This window comes from Sapajus apella, unplaced genomic scaffold (genome assembly GCF_009761245.1).
Source record: "Sapajus apella isolate SASKATOON/1434 unplaced genomic scaffold, GSC_monkey_1.0 scaffold32, whole genome shotgun sequence".
In the NCBI taxonomy this organism is placed as follows: Eukaryota; Metazoa; Chordata; class Mammalia; order Primates; family Cebidae; genus Sapajus; species Sapajus apella.
The window spans coordinates 22,985,796-23,002,636 of record NW_022436972.1 but is presented as its reverse complement, the minus strand read 5'-3'; the positions used below and the strand labels follow the sequence as shown (position 1 = coordinate 23,002,636).

Below are 16,841 nucleotides of genomic sequence, written 5' to 3'. Positions count from 1 at the left end.
GGTTACGTATTTCAGACCTAGTTCTCAGGACTAATAATCCATAAAGTTCATATAAGCTGGTTCCCCCTTTTTCCAACCTACATGAACTTTTATACAATTTTTCTCTAGCTCTTCTTAGTTTATTCTCCCATTTCTGTCACTATAAAAACCTATATACCATCAAATAATAAGAACCACTTCCCTTGGCTGGGCGTGGTGGCTCACGCCTGTAATCCAAGCACTTTGGAGGCCAAGGTGGGTGGATCACCTGAGGTCGGTAGTTCAAGACCAGCCTGACCAACATGGTGAAACCTCATCTTTAAAAAAAATAAAAATAATAAAAATAAAAAGAACCACTTCCCAGAAAAACAGAGAAGGTTTCAAAACGGTATCATCTATGGCAGCGCCAATTGGAAAACTGGCACTTGATGTGTTCAGAAAGCTCTTGTTTATCCAAACCCTGCTGCATTGGGCAGGTAAGCATACATCCTATGACTTTCTCTTATCTGCACCCTAAACCCAAGGGGACAGTAATAAGACACAGAAGGGGAAGAGTGATTCTCTAACAACTTCTTTTTATATTAGAGATGGTTTGTCTTTATCACAAATATTCCATATAAGACCTAGGGAGGAAGGGAGGGAGGAAGGAAGGGAAGGGGAAGAGAGGGAAGGAGAGGAGAGGGGAGGGGAGGGGAAGAGAGGGGAGGGAGGGGAGTGGAGGGGAAGGAGGAGGGGAGGGAGGGGAGAGGGGAGGGAGGGGAGGGGAGGGGAGAGAGGGAGGGGAGAGGAGGGGAAGGAGGAGGGAGGGGAGGGAGGGGAGGGAGGGAAGGGAAGTGAGAGAAAGGCAGGCGGGCAGCTTCTAGTCAAGATATTAAAAGGCAGAATAAAATATTTAGTTAAAGCAACTTGAATTCAGTTACAACTTGAATGAAATATCTAAATTATATTTGAATATCCTCTCTTTAAACTTGTCATTTTGTTGTTCTTTTATCGGAATAGAGGTCTCAGTTTTTGACTAGAAAAAAGTGGTTATTAAACACCTTATTATTCAATAAGGTGCCATAAAATAGGCCACAGAAACCGGGAAGTCACGTAGCATCTGAACTTATGAAAAGTCCAAAGTTACTTGCAATCCTAAGGCTTTCTTACCCAGCTGTTATCCCTAGGCAGGACAGGAAGTTTCTGTTCAAAAATAATAGAGAGGGAAAAAATGATCACTATTTTCTTAGATCTAAACACTAGAAATTTCTAAGTCACTGTATTCACACAATTTTTCTAACATTGAAATTTTCATTTAATACAATATTGTTATATTTTTGTCATTCAACTAAAATATGCTTTTATTTATCCTCCCCCAAAGCTATGCTTATAATGTATTCATTCAATTAACAGTCTTTAAGCCTCCTCTGTGCAAGCCCTGTGTCAGGACACACACGATTCCAGACCTCAAGCATTTATAGCTTAGTGTGAAAGTCAAACTAGAAGATTAATGATTACAATACAGCATGATAGGTATTATAATAGAGGAACCCAAAAAGAAGAATATTCAATTAAACTGGATCAAGGACACTTTCTAAATCAAGTAAGACTAAGTTATATTTCGAAGAGTGAGTAGGAGTCAGACTACACAGGGAGACGAGCGTCACATGGGCAGTGCATGAGCTTTCTAGGGCTTCCATAACAAAGTACTATGATACTGGTGGCTTAAATAACAGAAATTTACTATCTTATAGTTCTGGAGGCTTGAAGTCCAAAATCAAGGTGTCCTCAGGGTTGGTTCCTTCTGAGGGCCGTGAGAGAAATATCTGTTCCAGGCTTCTCTTTTGGGCCTGCAGACTCCATCTTCATCATACATCCCTTCACATCATCTTCCCTGTATGAATGCTTCTGTGTCCCGATTTCCCCTTTGTATAAGGACACCTTTCGTAATGGATTTGAACCCAGTCTAGGAGCCTCATTTTAACTTATTTCCTCTGTAAAGTTGCTACCTCTGAATAAGGTCGCATTCTGAGGGGCTAGGGGTTAGGGCTTCCACGTAAATTTTGAGAGATGTTAGTCTCAACCCATGACAAGCATTAAGTTCTCCTTTCTAGATGGTGGAGTAAAAATGTTCCTGTTCCATTCTCCCCAAAATTACCCTAAACAGAGGAGAAAATGAAATACACACAAGCTCTATCTTCAAAAACCAAGAGATCCATATTCACAGAGGAATATCTAAGAAGGCAAAGTAGGTAAAGAAACAGTAAATGACTTAGGCAGGAAAAGAGCAAACTTGAAGACTTGCTGGAAGGGGCTAGAGGACACCCATGGGGAGCCAATTCTTTTCACAGAGCAATATGAGGCCCCAAGAAATGGATCCACCAGCTATTGGGGAAGACAGATGGGTAATAGGCAGGTAAAAAGAAAGGAATTACTAGCAAGTTTCATATAGTGTCCTGACACAGGGCTTGCACAAAGGAGGCTTAAAGACTGTTAATTAAATAAATACATTATAAGCATAGCTTTGGGGGAAGATAAATAAAAGTATATTTTATTTGAATGACAAATAAAGCCCTTCACCCCCATATACCTCCTCCTGCCTTGAAAATGCAGGTGCTAATTCACCCAACACAAACAGGAAATGAAAAGTGTATTTTCTAGATAAATTAAACTGGGCACACATGTAAAGACAGCAGCAGTGGGCAAATGCCAGGCTGAGAATGAAATGACTTTATAAAGTCCTGCATACTGACCAGTAAGCCTCTGAGGCCCTCTCTTTGAAGTTTTCTTCTGCTTCCTGTACTGTTTCTTCCGAGAACTACAAAGTGACATATATTTTTAAAGTAACAAAGAAAAAAAAGCAGTTTGGGGAATTTAAAAAAAAAATCTCCCCACCTTCCCCCCTAAAAAAACCCAAATCAATAAAATATTTAGAAGATAAAGTCAAGAAAACACGCCAAAACATAGAAAAAAAAGTAGTCAAAGATAAATTACAGGAGAAAATCTCTAAAGTTAGAAGATAAATCCAGGAGGTCTACAATTTGAATAATAGAAATTCCATAAAGAGAAAATGAAGGGAAATAAATCAAAGAAATAACACAAGAAAATCATCTAGAACTAGAGATGAATTTCCAGATTGAAAATGAATTTAAAAAAGACTTTCACACTAAATCACATCATTACAGAATACCAGAAAAAGAAAAGATGATATTAAAGTATTTTCAGATGAAGCAGAGAAAAGCCCTCATATAAGGCCTGAAATTCACATGGCCTTGAATTTCTCAGGAACCAATGTTCAACTTTAGAAGAGCAATGCCTCAAAATTCTGAAGGAAAATTATTTCCAGTTTGGAACAGTCATCAGTAAAAATGCAACCAAAGTATGAGAGCAGAATAAAGATAGTTTCAGACATGAAAGGACCTGAACATATTTACCTTCCATGTGTCTTCTCTTGGGAAGCTGCTAAGTAATATGCTTCACCAAAACAAAGAAATAAAGCAAAAAAAAAAAAAAAAAAAAATACAAGAAATGAGACCCAGAAATCAGAGAATCCAACATAGGAAAGCAATAAAAGTAATTCCCAAGGTGACTTTAAAACGGTGATCCTCAACCTTGGCTGAACATTAGAATCAGCTGGGGAGCTTTTTAAAACCCTGAAGCCCAGGCCACAATACAGCAGGCTTGCTGGAGGTGCAACCCAGGTGTCCGTGATTTTTACAGCTCCTAGGTGAATCTAGTGTGCAGAGGAGCCTGAGAACCATTGGGTTAAAGGAGAATTCCAGAACAACAGCTGTGCAGCAGGCCTACAAACACCCAGGACAGCTTAAAGCAGGAGGAAAGAGGGATCCAGGAGGAAGAGAAAAGAAAAAACAAAACTGACAAATTATCTGACAGGCATAAAATGGAAAATTGTTTAGAAATTTGCATCAAGAGGCATTTTGTAGAACAGTCACAAAAGTTGTCAGAAGACAGTCAAACGTTCAAAGGAAACTAAGAAAATGCTAAACTATGTTTAAAAAGATGTACAGGAAGATGTAAACAGACAACACCAACTGGCTTGGCAGTGAGGAAATATTTATATAGTCATAATAGGGAAAGCTCAAATTACTGAATAATTATAAGAATGAGAGGAAGAAATGAGTTAATAAGGTCTAAAAGTGATTCATCAAGAGAGAGCAACACATACTAACAGATATTCAGAGCTAAGAAAAGAAACAGGTGGTGGGGTCCCCAGCATCTTAATGACCCCCTAAAGATGTCCTAATCCCTGGAATCTGAATGTTTCTTTATACGGCAGAGGGACTTTGCAGATTAAGGATCTTGAAGTAGAAAGATTAGCCTGGATGGTCCAAGTGGACCCACTGTAATCAAAAGGGTCATTATAAGAGGAAGGCAAGAAGGTCAGAGAGGGTGCAGAAGGTGGGGAGAGATGGAAGCTAAATTGGACCAATGCGGCCATGTGCCAAGGGTTTGGGGGGACAGGGGACAGATGCCCCCTGGAACCTCCAGAAGGAAACATTCCTGTTGATAACTCTGATTTTAGCATTTTAAAACTCATTTTTTATTTCTGATCTCCAGAAATGTAAGAGATACGCTTTTTTTGTATTAGGACACTACATTGTTGCTAATTTGTTACAGCAGCAAGGTGGAAGTGGGATTCAAGTGCCGCAAAGGGAGACATATGCATTGAATGAAGGTTTTATTCTACTTCTTCATGAGTGAGCATGTGACACGTAGATAAAAAATACAATAACCAACCTGAGTGCTCACAGTAGTGTGAGAGAGGAAGGCTAGAGAAGCATGAGCTATAGAGCTTGGCCCCTCAGACATTAGCACACACACACATCTCCCATGGATTGTATTAAATGCAGGCTCTGATTCAGGAGGTCTGCAGTGCAGCCTGAGATTGGTCTGCATCTAAATCTTTGCTCCTACTTTCAAAAGCTTTGCTTCCCCTTACCCCTTTGCAGAAGAAAAGATTTAGCCTCGGGGGCAGACCCTAGAGGACTAGAGAGGGGCAGTTCTAAAGAAAGAGACAGAACCTAAAACTGAGGGAAAGAGGAAGGGGCAGAGAGAGGAAAGGGCTTTGTGCCTAAGCTAAGACATTTTGATTGTATCCTTGAAGACACGAGGGACCACTGAATGATTTGGGGCAGTGAAACACCAGGATGAGATTTTTTGTTGTTGTTGTTATTCTTTGTTGAGGAAGTCGGGGCATAAGGCTGGGTGCAGGGGCTCACTCCTGTAATCCCAGCAGTTTGGGAGGCTGAGGTGGGTGAATCATTTCAGCCCAGGAGTTTGAGATCACCCTGGGCAATGTGGAAAAACCCTGTCTCTACAAAAACTACAAAAGGTAGCTGGGCAAAGGAGTACATGCCTGTGGTCCCAGCTACTCAGGAGGCTGAGGTGGCAGGGTAGCTTGAGCCTGGGAGGTGGAGGTTGCAGTAAGCCAAGATCACGCTACTGCACACAAGCCTGGGTGACAGAGTGAAACCCTGCCCAATTAAAAAAAAAAATGAGGGCAGCAAAACAGAGACTAGAAGTCATTTCTTATTTAACTAGAAATATGCAGTGAAGATCACTGAGGAAGGTATAATGATGCTGGTACTTCTGCCTATGCACATGATACAAAGAACTATATTAATCCACATGCAAAAGTGAATCCTGTAAATATATCTTGTCTGAAGTCCTAAGCCAAAAGGAATTTTCTTGTAACCACTAAAGGATTTTTCTTGTAATCTTTTACATTGACATAATTTTCTAGTATTTATTAAATCCCCATCTGCCAATGGCAGATCCACCTTTAATGGAGAAAAGTACAAGAGAAAAAGTCTTCTCAGAAAAGTTACATTAGGTAGTAAAATTAAAGTATTAAAAAAAAACAAATGTAAATTCTTCCAGCTCATCACACCCCATATAGATAGTAATCACATAGTGTTCACATTCTATACGTTGACCACAGCTAAAATAAACTGCAGGTGTCCTCTTTTTACAAAGAAATGTTCTTCACAGAAGTGCAATGTACACATTTGATTTTCCTAAAGCATTAGAAACTGTTCGCAAAGCATCCTCAGAAGAATTCTATGCATATGGATTAGAAAGAATGAGAAGACTATAATATGGGTAAAAAGTCAGTTAAATATATTGAACACCGAAAACTTATTAATAGTTTGGGGTCAAAATGGGAGCAGCTATTGTGTGCAGTTTATAAGGAACCATCCTGGGTCCAATCCTGCTCCATATTTTCTATTAATACCTCTGAGGATCCTATGACTAATGCACTAATCAATCCACAGAAAATGCAGCTCTGGGAGACACTGCTAATGCTTTGGATGACAATATTAAAATTCAGGATGATCTTGTTAAACTGAAGAAATGAGCCAAAATCAATGGAGCAGCACACACAGTTCTGCAGGCGTTACACATCAAGGATTCAGGCGGCCCTCAAACAAAAAGGAAGACCAGCCTAGTAGGCGAAAACGCAGTGGTTAAAGCTATCCAACTCCTGTTCTCCCTCTCCCTCCCTGACAGGCACAAGGATATCCAGACAGGTGTATAGTGCTGTCATCTACACATGATTTAACTCCACTACCTACAGCTTTTCAACTGTTTCCCCCAGGGCCCTGCAGTGAGGGACGAGAGATGATGGATTAACATTAATATAAGTTGTGGGGCCCACACTGCTGAATTTACACTTTAGAACATCACATTAGAAGCAGCAAAAAAACACAGGAAACAACTAAAGGTTTATAAGTAAGAGTATAATGACCTTGTCCTAAGGAATGTCATAATATCTTCCTGACACTTAAAAACATGATCTCTACTGAAAAAAGGGGTGAGGGGAGATGAAGATGAGGGTTCTTTAACAACTTATTTAGCTGCCCAAACCCTGAGAAACCTGAGACTTTCAGAAATGTAAACTCATCTATTCTTTCCACTACAACCCTTTCCCAGAATTATCCTTAATTACACTTACTTTCTTGTCCCCAATTAACCAATTGGTAACCAAGCCCTGCTGCTTTCGCCTTCCAGGCAGTTTTCTGACCTGCACTCTCTTCTCCATCCTCTCCCCTGCTGTGTTAGCTGAAATCTTCATCGTTCTTCACCCAGACGGATACAAAAGCCTTAGGGGCCTCTCTGCTTCTCTGTTCCCTTAGATCTCTGCTTCGCAATGTTACCAACGTGATCCAGACGTGATCCAGAATGAAAACCCAAATCTAACCTTAAGCCTTCCCTGTTTAAAAATGTTCGACACTTTCAGTACTCACAGGATGAGGTTCAGGTTTTTCAATGTGGCATACAAATTTCTGCAGTGGTTTTCTACCCAGAGCACCACTGGCACGCAGTAGGTGGGGCATTTCTAAATGTCCCACTAGTAAGCACCGTGTGGGGCATTTCTAGATGTCTCAGTGTCTAAATGGTGCTACTGGCACTTCATGCCCAGGGGCTAGGGATACTAAACGTCCTGCAGTACTCCAGATAACTCACACAATGAACTGTCCCACCTGAATTTCCTGACGTAACACCACTGAGAAATGGTCCTCATGGTTGCTGCTCACTTCTACAGCCTTCCAGCTCACTTTTCTGCACTGCAGCTACATCACTCTTCTTCCACAACACAAGCCATGCTAATTTCTTGCCTGTATGCCTTAATTCTTGCTCTCTGGGTCTTTATTAATTCTGATACCTGGAAGGACTCATCACTTTACTGATTCATAGTTTAAGCTTCTGCCCAGGTGTCATTTCCCAGGAAGCATGTAACACACATGGTCTGACTTAGATGCCTCTTCTTGATAAGGCAGTAGTGCTTTCTTATCATGATATGCTCTACACTCAGCAGTTTGCTTTAAAACCATTGGTGTTCTCCTTTACAAGTTTCATTGGGTAGAAACTGTAGGCACTCAGTAGGCCTTATATAGACCTATGAATTTGAAGAATGGATGGATGGATGGTTGGATGGAAGGAAGGATGATGGATGGATAGATGGATGGGTGGGTAAATGGATGATTGGGTGGGAGCAAGGACTTCTCTGAGGCTGTTTTAGTCCAGGTGCCCATAAAATAGTACAAGCATTATTTTTTAGTTCAGGCAACACTGAGGTCAAAGTTTCAGATCAGGTCACCTGTCCTTAGTTCCAGCATTCTATGATATACAAGTCACTCTATACCCCTAATCTTCAGTCACTAAATACCTCTTTAAAACGTGCCAGGTAGCACCCTGCATAGCATTTCACTTACCCATGTTGAGGATTGTGGGCCACAAACAGCACTTTGACAGGCACTTCTGCCTGGAGATTCTGTGTTCAGTTTGCTCAAGAACTCAGCAGTTTTGCTACCAGGAACACAAACGAGTATTAGTGCCTTCAAAAAAATATGAATATAATTATTTATTGTTCCTTTGGATACAAGCCTAGACTTATTTGGGTGATGACTAAAATCGTCCAAGGTAGAACAGAAGGTTAGGTTGAGAACAAGGTATAGTAGAAATCAAAACAAAATGCTATTGCAAGACTGCATTCTTCAAAAACAGCATTTCAAAAATATAAAACTAGGTTTGTGAAATGTGAACCTATGACTTCATTTTTTCCACTTTGTGTTACTGACATAAATTCAAATGTTCTCTCAGAGCACATTCCACAGCATGAGGCCCTAATTTCCTATCTGAACATTTCATGTTTAACACTCAGACTTCAGGGTAGGACTGTGGAATGTTAACAGCCTACAACATTCTGCTTCACACCAGTTTTGCATGAAGCCCTTTACCCTCTGGGGGTCTTTCTCCAAGTCATCTCATCTCCCTCAGGGCTTTGACTGCTGTCAGAATACACAGACCCTCTAATCCAGTAACTCTTTTCCGTTTATGGATCACAGAGCCCTTTGGGACTCTGAAAGCAAAAGTGGACCATCTGTCAACAGACAGACAGACACACACACACACACACACACACACACACACACACACTCCTTTGCATTTTATTTCAGAGAGGTGCTAAACCCTCCATAGAGGTTAAAAAGTGCTGCTGATTCTGGACTGCATTTCTAATATCTCTTTTTAATCTGAAAAAATTTGACCTAAAAATGCCCTCAGTCTAAATAAGAAATTCTGTTTTTATCTTAAAAATCCAAGCCACCACCCCAATTTCTCCTCTCACTTATGCCAAGCACAGAACACTGAAATTGTTTCCTAGTCCTCACCTCAGTGCTTGGCCCGTTCTCCCTACCCTTGATTAATTCCTACCCCTTTGTCCTTTTCTCATGTAATTTGTGGGATTTTTACCTCTTCATTGCACATTCACAGTCACATACCTCATTGAGCACTGACTTATATTGCACCAGACTCATGCAGCCTGCTCCCATCTTCCTCCCTCCTCCTGCTAGCCCTCTGCTTCTGCCTACTATTTGAAGCCCAATGCTAAGATCGGATTCATCAAGTACTTAGGACATGGGCATCAAAGGAAACACAAAGTATCTGTTAAGAGCAAATGGTATCCAGTGTGGGGGGAAATCAAGGAATTAGAAATTAAACAGGCGCCAACATCACTTCAAATAATTACTTAGGTAGAACATGGCATTTGAAAAAAGGCCAGAAGCTTGATCTGGGGAAGGAAGAAATAAAAGTGAAGCAACGTCCATAACCCTGAGAAACATTCAGCCGTTGAGACGAGCAGCCTTTCCATTTGTCTTGGGTTACTTATCTTGCCCAGAATAGACAAGGAGACTAATGAAGTCAGAGTCTGGAAGCTGCCCCACTGTCTGGGGCTTTATGAAGTCATCAGTCAAGAGTATAAAAAGAAGAGTGATGCCAGAAGTTCAGGTGAGATCTCCGAATATCCTAAACTGAGTGCAGACTGTAGCAGAAAGCAGGGAAAAAGAAACACTCTGACAAGCAAGGAAGAAACTTCAGACCAAGTTGACAGGCAGCCCCTCAGTTTACAGACAGCTTCTTCTTACCTGCCAATGCCAAGCACAAAGCTGTCTGCATAGCCATGGCCCTTGTGTCAATTATCACTGCCCCACTCATGCTGCAGGATATAAAGCAGAGTGACAGTCACAGGACTGCCAGAGGAATACAGGTAGGGGCCTACAAAAAATGTGGATTACTGCCAAGTGGTCAACTATACAAAGGAAGTCCCACGTTACTACACTAACTGGTATTTTTCTACTATTAGCATTAGTCCCTGGGATATAATAAAATTTCCATATATTGACTGAATGGAAGTGGAATCACTGAAGGTAACTGTGGTTATATTTAACAAAAATAAGATATAGAACCTGTGTGAGGGGCAAACAAAGGAAAATGTCCTTGTGGGAAGTCCAACTGGACGAAGAACCCTGGACTCTAGCACTATGATTAGCTTGCCCTTGGGGTTTCGTGGTATTATCGCTACTGTGGCTCTACTGCCTGTTGGAGAGGGGTGGTTTTCTTCTTTTTGTCACTCTGATCCAAAGCATAAAGGATTTCTTCCTTTATTCTCCATAGAACAAGATAAAATTTACTTATGTCCAACTTAGGGTCTTTAAGGATCCTTCCTGCTCATTCTTACGTTGATTTCTATGGCATATCCTGAAAGGTCTGTTCGGGAAAATCTTGCCTCAACAGAACACAATTGTAGCAGAAACTGCTAAATGGTCATGAAAAATTTACATTCTCCTCTTCTGGCCAAACAATTTGACTACATTTACTAGCCTCCCTTGCAGCTAAGCTTGGCTATATGATTGAGTCTTGACCAAGGGAATGTGAGAGATGAGGAATACCACGTCCAGTACTAGCTTATTAGAAAATTCCCACACATGTGCCTCCATCCATTGTTCTCCTGGCTGGACCAGAGACCGCTCTCAGGGAATGTTGGAAGTTGTGCATTGAAGGTGGTAGCGTCTCTATCAGTTTTGGTTCCTAAATACCTGAGTGGAAGAGGCTGTCTTTTAAATTATGATACAATGATATTTTAAGAAACAGCCTATGCCTTTGTGAATTCACTTATATGTAGTAAAATTACAAACACTTGCCAGGCGAGAAGAAGAGCAGCTCCTGGAATCCAGGAATTGACTTGAGGCTCACATCTAAACCTCAGTGTTATTATACACTGATCTGATCCGACACTGAAGTTAAGCCTTGTTCCACTGTCAGATGTAAATAGTCACACAGAATACCCACTTCACACAAGGTCAGCATGCAATCCACAAATTAACAAACATCATCTCCTCTAAGTGAATGACTGCTAACTTCTTTACTAATTACAGCTTCATAGTCACTCGGTCCTTTCCACAGGTAAGATTTATTGAGATGCCCAATCATAAAATTGTCCCCACATTCCGATGGCTCCCAATCCAGAACAACTCCCTGCTTCCACAGGCCCTCCCCAGTATTACCCAACCAAAACACAAACCGTGTAGTAGGGTCTTTCTAACAACTTCTCACTTTGTTCTACCTAACACTTTGTCCTAGGTATAACAGAGGGTTAGGTTGAGAGCAGGGTGTAGTAGAAATCAAAACAAAATGCTACTGCAAGACTGCATTCTTCAAGAACAATATTGGAGAATATTCATGAAAATGGAGATAACTCACCATTCCCCATGGTATGTATTTTCCTTTGCTGCAATGAGTAATAAACCCAACTTGTTCAACTACAGGTATGTTCCTGGTAGTTTTTGGCTAAAGCACACTGACAAAGGTTACATATCAGGACAGTGGTTACAGCTAAGAAAAGACAGAGGAGGAAGGGATGAGAGGGAAGGGATAACTAGCTGTCTCTGTAATATTTATTTTTTTAATTAACCAAATATAAGTAAAATATTAATGTGACCTTAGTGGTTGATACATATTTTTTGTGTGCTTGAAATGTTTCTCAAATAAAAAGGAAAAAAAACCACAGACTATGGTGGTGGTCACTAGGGAAAGACTTGGCAGATACCATTCCTGATTTCATAGAACAATAGTTTCCAGAATGCCAGTGGGAAGACCAGCGTGGGGCTGGCTACATGAGAATCATCTGTGGTACTGCCTAGAAATTACTGGACTCAAGCCTTTGACTCTAATTCAGCACGTCTGGAGTGGGATCTGGGAATCTGCGTTTCTTAAAAGCACCCCTGGTGATGTTAAGAACTACTACAGTTGTACAGATGGATATTCAATATGCATAATTATCTTAGGTCTACATGATTCTGACTTATGAATAATTCATGTTATATAACACATTTGGAAATAAAACCTCAGTGTGTCTTAGGAACTGTCTGTATAAGTACAATCTAATAATGCATTCTATGTGTACTTTGCAATAGTGTCACAAACCTGAACTTTGCCACCATGCGGCTTAAGTGAGTAATCATTCATACATGCATGCATGCATTCATGCAGGCAACAAATATTTCCTGAGTCTCTGCCATGTGCTTAGCAATCATGGGTTGTAGGAGAACCTAAAGAAGTATTATTTTGCTTGAGTCCATTTCACATAACCGGGTATGAGCAAATGACATCCACGTACCTATAAGCACTCACAGAGCCTACGTAAGTGAGAGAGTGAGAGAACATCTACTGGAGTACACAAAACCCATTTTAGAGATCACAAGAAGAAGATTTACAAAACAAAACATGAAAGTGAGTAGTAATGCTGGGAGAACTCTACTTCAAAATAATCATACTACTGCATATACCTTAAGGAATTCTTTCCCCTCATTTATTTGGTCTTTAATGATTTAATTTTTAATTGCAAAAGTAATACATAAATACAAATCAGAAGATAATAGAAAATAGTGAAAAACATAAAGAAAAAAAGTGAAGGTCCTACTTAACACCTCTTTCAACCTGACTCCTTTCCCCAAAAGACAACATCATGAATTCTCACGTATGTATCCCGATTGTTTCCTATTAATTGATAAATATCTATTTAAAATTACTACAAATGAATAGTGGTTTACTTTGCAGGAGGGTAATTAGGATAAGGCAGAGAAGGCCAGCTATTGTCTTTCTTTTTTCTTTTTCTTTTTTTTTTTTTTTTTGAGACAGAGTCTCACTCTGTTGTCCAGGCTGAAGTGCAATGGCACAATCTCAGCCCACTGCAACCTCTGCTTCCTGGGTTCAAGTGATTCTCCTGCCTCAGCCTCCCAAGTAGCTGGGACTAGAGGCACGCACCACTGTGCCCAGCTAATTTTTATATATTTTTAGAGATGGGGTTTTACCATGTTGGTCAGGCTGGTCTCGAACTCCTGACCTTGTAATCTACCCACCTCAGCTTCCCAAAGTGCTGGTATTACAGGCCTGAGTCATCAATAGCACCCAGCCCCCAGCTATTCTCTAACATGTGTTTCTCTGCCTTTTGAATATATAGCTAAACTATGTTTCCAAGCTCCCATGCCATTATATGTGACATAGGAGCGTATATCTGCATTCTGGCCAATGAAATGTGAGTAAATGTACAGGCCAGGCTGAAGTGATCCACATCAGTAACTTCTCACAGGATTCTTAATACTCTTTCCTCCTTCTATCTGATGATGGTACCTAAAGTGAGCTTGCAAGTCATTTGCAAAGGGTAGTAGAGCCACTATTTGCCTGCAGTTTTTAATGCTGGGATGAAAGCCAACCTGACTCAAATATCAACCCTGGATTATTCCACAAGAAAGATATAAAATTCTTGTTTTTTAAGTCACTGAAATTTTGGTGTCTATGTTTTTTAACTATAGCTTTTCCTACCCCAAACTAACATATTTTGTTCTTTAAGTGGGATGCTATATTTTGTCCTAAAAATTGATTTTTGTCATCTAATTGCATCCTTGAGATTTTTCCATATTTATAAATATATATCTGATTCCTTCTGGCAGCTGAATAGCATTTTATGATATGGATATAATACATTTAACATTCTTACAGATGGATATTTCTGTTTTTTTCCAGTGAGCAACCTGGTATAGATATCTTGTGCAAATACATAAATACTTTTCTAGGATACATAACTAGATTTATATTGAATATAGGTTGCCATAAATAGATATGCAACTTTTTGTTTTTGTTTATTGAGACAGGGTCTCACACTTTTGCCCAGGCTGGACAGCAGCTTCGACCTCCCACATTCAAGCGATCCTCCTGTGGCAACCTTTCAAGTAGTTACGACTACAGAAGCACACTGCCATGTCCAGCTAATTTTTTTTTAGAGATGGGGTCTTGCTGTGTTACCCAGGCTGATCTCAAACTTCTGGCCTCAAGTGATCCTCCCACCTCAGCCTCCCAAAGTATTGGGATTACAGGCAGGAGCCACGGCACTCAGCCTATGCATGATTAAACCATGCTTCATAGTGCCAAGCTGATCTATACAAATTTATATTTTCACCAAAAGTTAACTTTATGAAAGTGGCAATTCAGAACCATGGCTAACCTCCTTTAAGTACTAATTCTCCACTACTGCTGAAAGGTCAAATGAGAGGAAGACCAGTGACAATGGCTGTGATCTTGACAGGAATGATTTGGGTATGATGATGGGATGGAACTTGTTTGAATTAGACTCATGAGTAAATGGAGATATGGGAATAGATATGGCATTTATCAATAACTCTCGAATAATTTGAGAAGGAGAACAATGAAAGGAGGCAGTAACTGGATGAGGCTGTGGAATCAAAAGTTTTCTTCAATAGGTCATGTTTGTGTGTTGATAGAGAGGAGGGGAAGACTGGACAGAAGGGGATCACAGAAGAAATAAACTAGAGAAAGAATACGTGGATAAGTTCCTGAGTATACGAAACCAGTGATTAGTCAAAGATTAAAAGAAGAGTACCTCTCCTATTATAATTGAGGAAGTACTCTTTACATTTTTGTTAAAGGAACATAGGTACAGACTTAAGTGACTTTATCCATTTTCATGGCTTTATATTTACATGGTAATAATTTCTAAATTTACATCTCCCATATATCTGCTCATTGAGATGAAATGCATGTGTACAACTGACCATTTGAGATCTCCAAGCCATCTCAAACTCTTGATATTTGTCTTTTTTTTTTTATTATTACAGAGAGAGAGAGAGGGAGGAGAGAGAGAGAAGACAGCTCTCATGCTGTTGTGGGAGAGGAACCCAGAGCGGGAAATCTGTTCAGGTAGGAGCAGCTAAAGGTTTGTTGTTGTTGTTTTTATGATTGGCAAACAATTTTGTGCAGTGCAAAATTAGTTTTACACAAAACAGTACATAGTATATGAAGTTTCTATAGCAGACAAAACTAATCTATGATAGAAAAATCAGAATAGCAGGTACATCTGTGGGGTGTAGGTCAGGTTGGCTGAGATGCAACATCAAGGCCTTTCTGGGGTAATAGTGACATTCTGTGCCTTGAGAGAGGTTGGGTAACACAGGTTCATACATTTATCAAATCTCATTGAATGTGCACTTAAGACTTTGCATTTCATTATATTTAAATTTTTAGCAAGACAAAAAATTGTATATGTATATTGAATTTGAATTAATCCTATACATACTGAAGTTTTTAGAAAAAAGTGATCATGTTCTGCAGTGTATTTTGAAAGGCATGAGAAATAAAATGGTTTGGTGGATGGATGGATAGCAGGATGAACTGATGGCTAGATATGGAAAAAGGCAAATATAATAAAGTGTTAGTAATAGATTCTAGGTGGTTGGTAGGTACATGGACATTCATGATAAAATTCAACTTTGTTCTATGTCGGGACATTTTTGTAATAAGAATTTGGAAAATATTTTCTTTCTCTGAGTTTGAGATTTTTTTAATTACTTTAATTTTTAATTCTGTCCTGTCTAAATATATAAACTATATATTTGTCTAAATATATAAACTTAAACTCTTGATATTTTTCTTCCCAAACCTTGGTTGTCACCTAGTAGTCCCATCTCAGGACACAGCATCACTACACCTCCAATACATAAAGTCAGAAATTTGGGAGTCATCCTTGATTCTTCCTTCTTCTTTATCCCCAATATCAATTTGCCCTATTGAACTTCCATACAATATGTAGGTATAGGCATATGTCAGAGATATTGTGAGTTTGGTTCCAGACCACTGCAAAAAAAGCAAATCAAGTATCGCAATAAAGTGAGTCATGTAATTTTTGTTTTCCATTCATATGAAATTTGGGTTTACACTATATTGTAGTCTGTTAGGTGTGCAATAGCATTATGTCTCAAAAAATGTAGGTACCTTAATGTAAAAATACTTTATTGCTAAAAAATGCTAACATCTGAGCCCATGGTGAGTTGTAATCTTTTTGCTGCTGGAGGTTCTTGGTGATGGCCAGAGTTGCTGTGGCAATTTCAGCCACATCGATTGACTTTTTCTTTCATGAAAGATTTGTGTGTAGCATGCAATGCTGTTTGACAGCATTTTGCCCATAGTTGAACTTCTTTCAAAATGGAAGTCAAACTCTTAAATGCTGCCATCACTTTATCAGCTAGGTGTATATAATATGCTAAATTTTAAGTCATTTAATCAATGTTCACAGCATCTTCATCAGGAGTAGTTTCCATTTCAAGAAATACCATTCTTTGCTCATTCATAAAAAGCAACTCCTCATCCATTTAAGTTTGATCATGAGATTACAGTTCAGTCACATCTTCACACTCCACTTCTAATTCTAGTTCTCTTGCTATTTCCACATCTGCAGTTACTTCTTCCACTGAAGTCTTGCATCCATCAATGTCATCCATGAGGGCTAAAATCAACCTCTTCCATATCCCTGTTAATGCTGATATTCTGACCTCCTCCCATGAATCACAAGTGTTCTTGACAGCATCTAGAGTGGTGAATCCCTTATAGAAGATTTTCAATTTAGTTTGCCCAGATCCATCAGGAGAATCATCATCTATAGCCTTAAAAACTCTATTTCTTGGCTGGGCATGGTGGCTCAAGCCTGTAATCCCAGCACTTTGGGAGGC

At 39.7% G+C, this 16,841-nt stretch overlaps 1 protein-coding gene across 2 annotated transcripts in view; it reads right to left on the bottom strand.

Annotated features, from left to right (window-relative positions):
* Nucleotides 1-16,841, bottom strand: part of EPSTI1 (epithelial stromal interaction 1) — a 78,054-nt gene that overhangs the window by 31,866 nt on the left and 29,347 nt on the right. For both annotated transcript variants that reach the window (XM_032294776.1, XM_032294775.1), the window contains exon 5: nt 8,196-8,289. In XM_032294776.1, coding sequence (XP_032150667.1) covers nt 8,196-8,289 — 94 coding nt within the window. The remainder of the gene's footprint in view (nt 1-8,195; nt 8,290-16,841) is intronic.